This window comes from Triticum urartu, chromosome 4 (assembly GCF_003073215.2).
Source record: "Triticum urartu cultivar G1812 chromosome 4, Tu2.1, whole genome shotgun sequence".
Lineage (NCBI taxonomy): Eukaryota > Viridiplantae > Streptophyta > Magnoliopsida > Poales > Poaceae > Triticum > Triticum urartu.
The window spans coordinates 9010000-9020284 of record NC_053025.1 but is presented as its reverse complement, the minus strand read 5'-3'; the positions used below and the strand labels follow the sequence as shown (position 1 = coordinate 9020284).

Genomic DNA, 10285 nt, shown 5'->3' with positions numbered 1-10285 from the left:
AGGCTAATGTTTATTTTCCTATGAAATGCGAAAGATTGGAAGAATTTCTTTATAGAAATATGATTTTATTCATACAAACCAAAGGACTTTAAAGAATTTTTTTTTTACAAAAATCCAATCCTATGAAATTCCTGCAAAAATCCTCGAGGCCTTATACAGAAGAGGAAGAAGAGGAACCACTCGAAACCAGCACCTCACACGTGTCAGTGTACCATTGGACCCGAAAATTCAACCGAGACCAAATGAAAAATCAGTCAGACTGATTAAAAAAAGATTCACCGGGGCATGCATTTCCCTTGGTCTCTGTCTGTGAGTCTGAAGCACTCTGGAAGTCTGGAGTCGATTCAAAACCGCGGCGAGTAGCTTCTTTGTCCGGTCAAGATCGCCGGCTCATCCACACATAAATAATACGTACACGCCACAAAGCGAGAGGAAGCATGGAGCAACAGCGACGGGAGCCGGCGCCGGAGACGGAGGTCACCCTGCGCGAGTTCACCGAGGCCGATGCGGAGGCGCTCTTCGCGTGGGCGTCGGACCCGCGCGTGGTGCTCTTCCAGCGCCGCGAGGCCTACACGCGCGTTGACGAGGCCCGCCGCTACATCCTCGACCACGTCCTCCCGCATCCGTGGTACCGCGCCATCTGCGTCGGCACCGTGGTGGTGGGCTCCATCTCGGTCAAGCCCGCGGGGGAGGAGGGCTCGTCGTCGTCGAGGGCGTCCCTGGGCTACCGCGTCGCGCACGGCTTCTGGGGCCGCGGCATCGCGACGCGCGCGGTGCGGATGGCCGCGTCGGCGGCGTTCGCGGAGTGGCCGTGGCTGGCGCGGCTGGAGGCGGTGGCCGACGTGGAGAACCCGGCGTCGCAGCGCGTGCTGGAGAAGGCCGGGTTCGTGAGGGAGGGCGTGCTCCGGCGCTACCTCGTGCTCAAGGGCCGGCCCAGGGACATGGTCATGTTCAGCCTCTCGTCGTCTCGGACCGCGACGAGAGGGCCATGCCAAAATTTACAAGTGAAAGAACCATTTGAATTGAATAATGAGCAGGTATCGAAAAGCAAGACGATAAAACGTTGAACTCTCAATCGCCAAAGACTACAATCAAACTACACGAGGAGAGGCGGGCGGGGAGCGATGGACCCTGATGGCGACGCGCGGCATCAGCAGCGGCGGCGGCGACCGGAGGAGGAGGGCCCGGTGGTGTCGCTCCGGCCGCTGGGTCTGGCGGACGTGGACGACTTCATGGCGTGGGCGTCGGACGAGCGCGTGATGCGCCACCTGAAGCGCCCCCTGTGCGCGACGAGGGAGCAGGCCGTGGCGCAGATCAGGGACACCGTGCTCGGCCACCCGTGGTTCCGCGCCGTCTGCGTGGCGGGGCGCCCCGTGGGGCAGGTGTCCGTGTGGCCCTACCCGGACGACGGCGGCCACCGGGCCAACCTCGGCTACGCGCTGGCGCACCGCCACTGGGGCCGCGGCATCGCCTCCGCCGCCATCAGGATGGTAACTCCGTTAGCTGGTAACCCGGGCGGAGCTCCGGTTCGGCCTCGCGCGTCGAGTGACTGACTTGCTGTGTTCTTGGCGCGCGCAGGTGGTGGGGAGGGTGTTCGAGGAGCTGCCGGGGCTGGGGAGGCTGGAGGCGGTGACGGACGTCGGGAACACGAGGTCGCAGAGGGCGCTGGAGAAGGCCGGGTTCCAGATGGAAGGGGTGCTGCGCAGCTACATCGTCCGCCCCGGCGCCGGCGACGGCGAGGCCAGGGACGCGGCGGTGTACAGCTTCTTGTCCTCCGACCCTCGTCCTCCGCTCGCGTGATCGCGCCCGCTGTTTCGCTCGCTCGCCACTTCGTGCCGTGTAAACCTCCACTGTTAATAACAAGTTTAAATCTGAAGCCCTGATGATTGCCAGTATGTAGTGTTTGCTGAAGGAATTCCATCAGCAGCAGAGAAGATATTCCCATGGCTTTGCTTCAGTCTTCAACTTTAGCATTTTCTAAGGGATTTTTCATATATTATTATTGTAGGATTAGAGGACTTGTGTGGAACGCATGAATTTGACTGTGAGAGAGAAACCTATCAGTCAGGTTTCAAAAGCTTAAGCTTGCCCATGATTCCGCTCCCAAGTACTCCCTCAGTAAAGAAATATAAGTTTGTTTAGATCATTATTTTAGTGATCTAAATATAAGATCGTTTCAATCACTACTTTAGTGATATAAATATAAGACCGTTAAGAAAATAGTGGTTCAAACTTCAAAGTCCATAACCTAGCTAGGTTCGATAGACTGATAAACTGTGTCGAAACATGGAAAATGGAAAGTCACTAGAACTAGCATATGAACAATCAGATGCAGTGACCTGCCAGGTTAATAAACCTACCAGGGGTCAAAAAAGCTCAGATTAACCCCTTGCCCATGATTCCTCAGGGGTCAAAAGCAGTACCAGCACCAATAATGCAGTAACAGCAACCAAAAGACAAAGAAAAGATCGATACCCAACAGGCAACAGTACAAGCAGAACTCACTCACCCATGAATGATGGCATGACAATCATAACTCATAATCATGTTTGGTCCAGCACCTGCACTGCACCCACCGATTTTTTTACACAAACAGCGTGATGATTAGGAGCAGTTGAGCTCTCATTATGCCGGTCCGGGCTGCTGCATTTTGTTTTAGTACGAGTGATGGGCCATGGCAAACCACACAAACCTATGAATCTTTTTCAAGATGGCTACTTTTGGCCCCCTTGAATCACTGAACAGGGTGCAGTTGGTTTCAGTTCCATCCTCCCTTTTGATGAATAAGCAAGCAAAGCAAAGTGTTTGATGGTGATTGAAAAAAAAAACCCAGAAAATTTGATGATTGACGAGTACTAACTGGTGTTTTGTTTTGATCAGAGTGGATCTGTCAAAAGAGCCATGCTGTGGATGATTTTGCTTTCCAGTAGTTTAATGAACACAGTTTCTTTCAGAGTGCATTGTGGGACAAATGGCTCCATGTCACCTCTAATGGCCAGAATTTAACTTGCAGCATACAGGGCAGGGTAGAAGAACACTGGCATCAAATTTCATTCCATTTAACTAGAACGTCGAACAACATCTTTCAGTGATTCAGGGGGCAAAGTTCTTTTAATCCGCGGCAAAAGACTAAAAATCATTCTGTTCTCCATGACCAAAAAACATCATCCAGTCTTGCAAAGTCGAGAAGAAACCAAAAATGAAAAACAATAAATCTCATCTCGGTTATTCAGGGCCATCATGCATGCCTTCTCCTCCACTGAAACACTCTTGTGAAACGCACCGTCCCTCGCCCGTTTAGCTAGCTAGCGCAGGTTGTCCACCGCTTCGTCGAAAAGCATTTCCCGGTACCGGCACTCGTCGCTGCAGAATGCTTTGCCACCCCTGATGAAGAAAGAAAGAAAAAAGGACCAATTATATCACAGAAATGTGCCAATAATATCCAACTGATGAGTTATTTAAAAAAAAGCAGAGCTTTTGGGGGCAATTGATGTTCATGTTATGCTCTTTGTGCAAAGCAGAGGCACAAACAAAACTGCTCTGATCGAGAAGATAGCATCTGAAATCGTGAGGCCGGCTAAAAGTTTTTGAGCGCATCTCCAGGTTTGAGTTTATCACTTCAATCCATGAACAAAGACATGGCACAGATCCCTTTCCTATCGAACCAAACTCAACTCAGTATAATCTTTTGGCATAAGGCTGTCAAACTAGCAAGCATATACTACTATGCGATTCTTTTTTTGTATTTGCGATGACGATAATAGCTGCTTCGGGTCATGGTCAGGAGTAGGCTTGGGACAGGGACCTCGTTTAGCATTTAGCAACATCATCAATTAGGAGGCCTAATAGTTTAATCCCTAGGATGTTGTTAACATAATCCCCCAGGGGACCCAACATTAGGATAATGAGCTTCTTTTTGCATAGTTTTCTACGCGAAAGCGATGCGGAAGGAAACATTTTATTTTGTTCGCACCAAACAAGGCCTACTCTACTATACAAGCTCCAATAATGAAGAAGAATCAGACCCATCGACGAAGATATATTATTGGCATAGTATAGAACTGCCATAATCTTGATGAAGTATATATACTGAAGATGTACTATCTGCTTCGCTTGACGGAGAGCCGGGGGTATTCCTCCTTTTCGAAAACAATCAGTGAGTTGATGATTACATGGATAAAACTTGCAATGACGAAGCACTCCATGTCAAATTGCAGTAAATAAAAACCAGAACTTGATGTCAATGCACAATTTTATCCCTCCCCTGCCTTGTATTTTTTGTATTTGTGGATGATGATGATAGCTGGTCCGGGTCATGGTCAGGACTCAGGAGTAGGCTTGGGACATGGACCTGGTTTAGGATGCCAAATAGTTTATCCCTAGCTACTCCCTCCGTCTTATATAGCATTAAAAAACGTCTTACATTATGGGACGGAGTAGTAGGAATTAGTTGTTAACATAATCCCCCGGGGTAGGGCCCCAACAATAGGATAATGAGATTGTTTTGCATGGTTTTCTACGTGAAAGCGATCTGGAATCGAAACAACTCCCTCACAAGGACATATTTTGTTCCCACCAAACAAGGCCTACTCTACTAATTAAGCTCCAATAATGAAGAAGAATCAGACCCATCCTCAAAGATCCCTAATAACATATAAAACTGCCATGATCTTGATGAAGTATACTGCAGATGAATTATGTTGATACTATATATCAACAATCAGCGAGTTGATGATTACACACATAAAACTTGCAATGATGAAGCACTCATGTCAAATACTGGCAGTAACTAAAAACTGAGAATTTGATGTCAGTGCATAATTTTATCCCTCCCCTGCCTTCTATCTACTCTGCATCTGATGCATACTACTAGTTGTGACAGTATATTCAGAAATTACATTCTGCTCCATGTTGTGAATGCACATTCTTTTTTGTGTAAATTGTGTTGTTTCAGTACCTGCAGTATAAGTTCATCATGCATGTTGTCAAAATTCATGCCTCCAAGCTTTCAGATCATCTTATACTGTATTTATCATGGACAGACCATTCGCATATATAAGCAGAGCAACCGGTAGAAACAGCGACATCAATCAATCATCAACATATACGCAGTGTCTACAAACCATATATTTGGTACAAGAAAATTATTAAAATGGCGAGTAATAATTTTTTAAAGAGATCTGCATACATACAGAAAGGAAACTCACCGATGGATGAAGGTATCATTGGCATGCCCTGCAAGTTGCCTGCGGCATGCATGGCAAGAGCTCAAGAAACCGCTCGCCGGCACGGCGGCGGTGCCCGGTCCGTTGTCCACGAGCACATCCCCGCAGCTCTCGACTATGCAGTCGTCGAAGATGTGCCGGGTCCTCGGGTTGGGGCCGCGGGAGATGACGCACGTGTAGTCCTCCGACATGGCCATTTCCCCCGGGGCGACGCCGGCGGCGAACACCCGGGCGGTGGGCGAGCTGACGACCTCCGGCAGGAACCTCCTGGCCGGGGACAGGACGGCGTCCCGGTTCTTGACGCCGAACTCTATCGGGGAGGACACCAGCTCCGCGGCCCTGCCGGACGGGACCTGGATCCTGAGCTGCGACCCGAACACCACCTTGCGGCCGCCGGCCTCGGCGTTGCCGTGCTCCCGGAGCACGTCGGCGAGGCCGCCGGCGCCGGCCGGCTCCGCACCCAGAGCGGCCGTCTCCATCTGCGCCTTCCTGAGGCTTCTCTCCGAGAGGAAGGGCGGCAGCGCGGAGCAGCAGAACTGCTTGGTCTCGAGAATGGAGGTGGGGCTCATGGAGGAGGAGGGCCCCTGCTCCGCGCCGTCCAAGAACCCAGCCTGCGGCAGCGCCATGTACGGCCTCGGGGAAGAAGAAGACTGAGCAGTGGCGCCGGCGAGGGGCTCAGGTTGAGGCATGAGACCTCCGCCCCCGCCTCCGGCGCCAACCGCTCTCCTCGATCTGTTCCGCAGCATCGCCTCGGACGGACGGAGCACCTGTGGAGCAGGCAGAGGCAGGCCATGACCAACCATGGAAAAGACGGCAACTGCCGCGCGAGCTTTTGTTCTGTAGCTTTAAAGAATAATCAGAGACGGGCCAAAAGCTCACCAGAAAGCAACGTTCTCGGACGGACGGATCGAACTACAATGGCCGCCGCCGCTCCCAACGCATTTGCCTCGATCTAGGCTCCGTCAGGGACCAGAGTCTCGTTCTGAAATCGAACGGGCCGCGAGGTGGAAGACGAGCAGGGCGGTTCCGGACAAGGGGAATGCTTGCCGAGGTAGGTGGCCGAGGAGAAGCAGGAGAGGAGAACACAAATTCCGCCGGAAACCGCCCACGGATGAGCAACCAGCCGCCGCGAAAACCGCCGGAAAGCCGTCGGGCTGGGCTCGGCTGGGCTTGCGGTTGCTGGGTAGTGGGTCTGTGTATTTATACAGGCGGGGAGCGCGGAGTCTCCCGGTCCATTTTTACCCCGGGGAAGTGGCAGCTCCTCCCACGGCCACGGCGGAAGGGGACATGGAAGAGAAGAGGAGAACAATAATTGATCATCTTTTTTGTTAGCAAGTGCCTACAAACTGTAATTGATGCGATCTTTGATGACGGAAGTGCAGTGTGTTAACTCGAGGGAGTACTGCCACAGTTGAGTTAACTGCACCTGTAAAAAAATTTGGAATCTTAATTGTGGTCATGCTAGTGATCATGACCGTGTTATCTTTGTTTGACATTATCTTTTGTGTGGAGGTGTTTGATTTGTACGATGGAGTAGATATGCGTTTCTCTATGCTCCCACTTCATTAGACCTAATTCCAAAGAATATTTTTATTTACCCTAACTTGTTGGGAAAAGGTTCTTTTTTTTCCGAAAAGGAGGTTACCCCGGCCTCTGCATCAGAACGAAGGGAAAAGGTTCCTAAAGACTAAAGAACCAACATCGGTTTTCTAGCGATTCAGAGCGAACACTCTTCTTACCATCCGATCAAATAGTACGGATCTCGGCGCAAGGCTGGTGCCACGGGGTCATTTGGAATCGTTCGCGCAGTGATTGAACCGAGCGAACGAAGCACCGCGTTTCCTCCTCACTGCTATAGCATGGTCGACATTTTTCATACATTTTGCCATGTCAACATTTTTCATACACATGCCTGCAATCCTGTGGCCACTAGCTTCATTCTAGCTTGTTTCTTTTTGTACAAACAGAGCATGTGTGGAGAAAATTACCTCTCTGTACCCCCTCAAAGTCATGGTTGTTCTGAAATTGCATTGCTATAGGGGCTTGCTTTAGACAAGTTAAATTGGCACCGTAAAGATTTAAAATTGGCATGTTTTTCTGTCATGGCAAGTTCATCCCACTACAAATTTGCCATGTGTCCAGTACGAATCTTTGTACAATTGCCATGATCACAGTATTTGTCATGTGAAACTTTTTTTTATACAAACACACACTTTTGCCATGTTCAATGTGAAATATTATGTAAAATGACATGGAAAATTTTCGACACACTGACATGGCAAAATTCAGAAAAGTTTGTTTACCCAAACATGGCATATTCAGATTTTTTTTAATAAATGTTTGTACTGCGATCATGGCAAATTCAGAATTTTCATTTTGACCCCAAAACTGATGGCATTTTTCTTAATAAATTTGCAATGTCACATGGCAAACTTATGGATTTTGTTCTTTCGAAGTCATGCAATTGCCCACATGGCATTTAAAAAAATCTCACATGGCAAATTTAGGAAATTTATTTTTTATAAATCATGGCAATTCTTAAAAACATTTCTACTTTTTACACATGTCAAATTTATGATTTCTAAATCATGGCAACTTTACAACTTTTTAAAAATGTCCACAAGGCGAGTTTAGTACTTTTACTCCACAAAACCATGTCAACTTTTTGTAGAAATATGTAGTCGTCACATGGCAAATTTAGATCTTTGATTTTCTAAATCATGGGATTTTTAAAAAATGCTTCTACTTTGTCACATGGCAAATGCATTGTATTTACAATGGCATTTTTATTTTGTATACTATGGAAATTGTATACAATGGCAGCTGCTTCCAACCCATTTGACTCGATCTAGATTCTGTCAGGACCAGAGTTTCATTCTGAAGTCAAGCGGGCATGAGGTGGAAGACGAACAGGGCAGTTGTGGGCAAGGAAATGCTTGCCAAGATAAGTAGCCGAGGAGAACCAGGAGAAGAAACCACAAGAAAATCACACGGCAAACTCAACGGAGAGGAGACGCCAAATTCCACCGGAAACTGCCTAGATGAGCAATTAGCCACCGAGAAAACCGCCGGAAAGCCGCCGTTTTGGCCTGGCTTGGCTTGGGGTTCCTGGGATAGCGGGTCTGTGTATTTATTCAGGTGGGGAGCGCTGAGTCTCCCAATCCATTACCCCAGCGATATGGCAGCTCCTCCCAAGGCCACGGGGAAGGGAAAATGGAAGATAAGAAGAGGTCCTTATTCAAAATAAAAAATAAATTGGGCACACTAGCAGAGAGAGATGAGTGGCATAGCTCGGAGAACAATAATTGATCATCATTTTTGTCAAAAAAAAAATTAACGAGTGCTACTAACTGTAATTGATGCGATTTTTTATGACGGAAGTGCAATGTCTTAGCTCGAGGAGTGGTACTACAGTTGAGTTAATTGCACCTATGATTTTTTTGGGGGAGTCTTAATTGTTGTCATACAACCGTGCTATCTTCATTGTCATTTTTTTGGTATGGAAGTGTTTGATTTGTATGGTAGAGTATATATGCATTTCTCTATGGTCCCACTTTAGACCTAATTCCAAAGAAATTTTTATTTCGCATAACTTGTCGAAAAAAAATTCCAAGACTAAAGAACTCACGTCAATTTTATATTGATTTAGAGCGGACGCTCCTCTTACCATCCGATCAAATAGTACGGATCTCGGCGCAAGGCTGGTGCCATGGCATCATTTGGAATCGTTTGCGCAATGATTGAACCGAGCAAACGAAGCACCGCTTTTCCTTCTCACCTCTATAGTATGGTTGAAATTTTTCATAAATTTTGCCATGTCAACATTTTTCGTACACATGCATGCAATCCTGTGCCCACTAGCTTCATTCTAGTTCGTTTCTTTTGTACAAATAGAGCACGTGTGGAGGAAATTACCTCCCCGTACTCCCTTAAAATCATGGTTATTTTGAAATTGCATTGATATAGGTGCTTGCTTCCCCTGAAAGTTAAATTGGTGTCGTAGAGTTTTAGAATTGCCATGTTGTGCATTCCCAGTGCAAATTTGCCCCGGTTTTGCTTCGGAAACAACAAAACTTAATTGCCATGTGTTCAGTACGAATCTTTGTATAATTGCATGATCATTTGTATAATTTAGGAATTTTAGTTTTTACAAATTATCACAACTTTTACAAAAAAATTCCACTTTCTCACACGGCAAAATAAGTTTTATTATCATTTCTAAATCAAGGCAAGCTTACAGATTTTAAAACATGTCCACATGGCAGGTTTAGTACTTATGTTCCACAAAACCAAGGAAACTTTTTGTGGAAATATGTAATGGTCACATGGAAAATTTACAAATCTTTGATTTTCTAAAGCATGTGATTTTTTTATGTTCCAGTTTGTCACATGGCAAATTTATTGACACCTATATTTTTTTGATGGAAAACTTTTTGCCATGGCAAACTTGGTATGTGATTTTGTGCTCACATTTTTTATAAAGTTTTTGCCATAGATGACGATATTGTTTTGCCATGAATTAGAGAACATCTTCTTATAATTTTTACCATCATTTTGTATATGCTTTTATATAGTTTCTTGCCATGGATCATGGCAAATTTATGTGCCCGTGTTTGCCATGGAGCATGGCAAACTTCCTGACGTGTTTTCATATGTCTTATTCGTACTGCTATATGCCTACATTTTTAGTACCAAAATGGCAAACTATACACATCTGTCTGATGACAACTTAATATGCCTATTTACAGTAACAAATTTTATACATATTCAATGGCGATGTTTGTAGGAAATCTCTTTGTTCTACTCGTATGCCCATCTATAATCTTTTATTACTATGGCGGCAATTAAAGAATTTTAGTATGTGCTATTCTCAAGGCACATTCATGCTATTCTCAAGGCAAATCTATTTTTTACGGCAACCATTTCTGTCCTTTTGTCATTCTACTTGTTTTATATCGGTGTGAATCTCATTTGGCCAACATTTTTTTTATTTGTGAGCCTTTTGCGAGTGGCTGAGGTGAGCGAGCGAGAGAGTGGGAGGGTAGTTTCGGAAACGACAG

General features: G+C 46.5%; 3 protein-coding genes across 6 annotated transcripts; 2 read left to right on the top strand and 1 right to left on the bottom strand.

Moving 5' to 3' along the window:
- Positions 1 to 221: 221 nt before the first annotated feature.
- LOC125550218 (uncharacterized N-acetyltransferase YoaA-like) lies at positions 222 to 1067 on the top strand. Its single transcript, XM_048713164.1, has one exon. It carries the CDS (start codon positions 438 to 440, stop codon positions 1065 to 1067), a length of 630 nt encoding a protein of 209 aa, XP_048569121.1. The 5' UTR covers positions 222 to 437.
- Positions 991 to 1996, top strand: LOC125550219 (uncharacterized N-acetyltransferase p20-like). 2 transcript variants are annotated; one of them, XM_048713165.1, is made up of 2 exons: positions 991 to 1490; positions 1579 to 1996. In XM_048713165.1, the coding sequence occupies exons 1-2, from the start codon at positions 1125 to 1127 to the stop codon at positions 1798 to 1800; spliced, it is 588 nt and encodes a 195-aa protein (XP_048569122.1). In that variant the 5' UTR covers positions 991 to 1124; the 3' UTR covers positions 1801 to 1996. The 2 variants fall into 2 exon arrangements, with proteins under 2 accessions (XP_048569122.1, XP_048569123.1); XM_048713166.1 differs by having other exon boundaries at positions 991 to 1526.
- A 1031-nt stretch (positions 1997 to 3027) lies between these two features.
- Positions 3028 to 6509, bottom strand: LOC125550217 (FCS-Like Zinc finger 8-like). 3 transcript variants are annotated; one of them, XM_048713162.1, is made up of 3 exons: positions 6105 to 6505; positions 5208 to 5992; positions 3028 to 3384 (listed from the first exon to the last, which is right to left on the bottom strand). In XM_048713162.1, the coding sequence occupies exons 2-3, from the start codon at positions 5969 to 5971 to the stop codon at positions 3306 to 3308; spliced, it is 843 nt and encodes a 280-aa protein (XP_048569119.1). In that variant the 5' UTR covers positions 5972 to 5992; positions 6105 to 6505; the 3' UTR covers positions 3028 to 3305. The 3 variants fall into 3 exon arrangements, with proteins under 3 accessions (XP_048569119.1, XP_048569118.1, XP_048569120.1); XM_048713163.1 differs by lacking the exon at positions 3028 to 3384 and adding an exon at positions 3392 to 4957 and having other exon boundaries at positions 6105 to 6509; XM_048713161.1 differs by lacking the exon at positions 6105 to 6505 and having other exon boundaries at positions 5208 to 6043.
- Positions 6510 to 10285: the final 3776 nt, after the last annotated feature.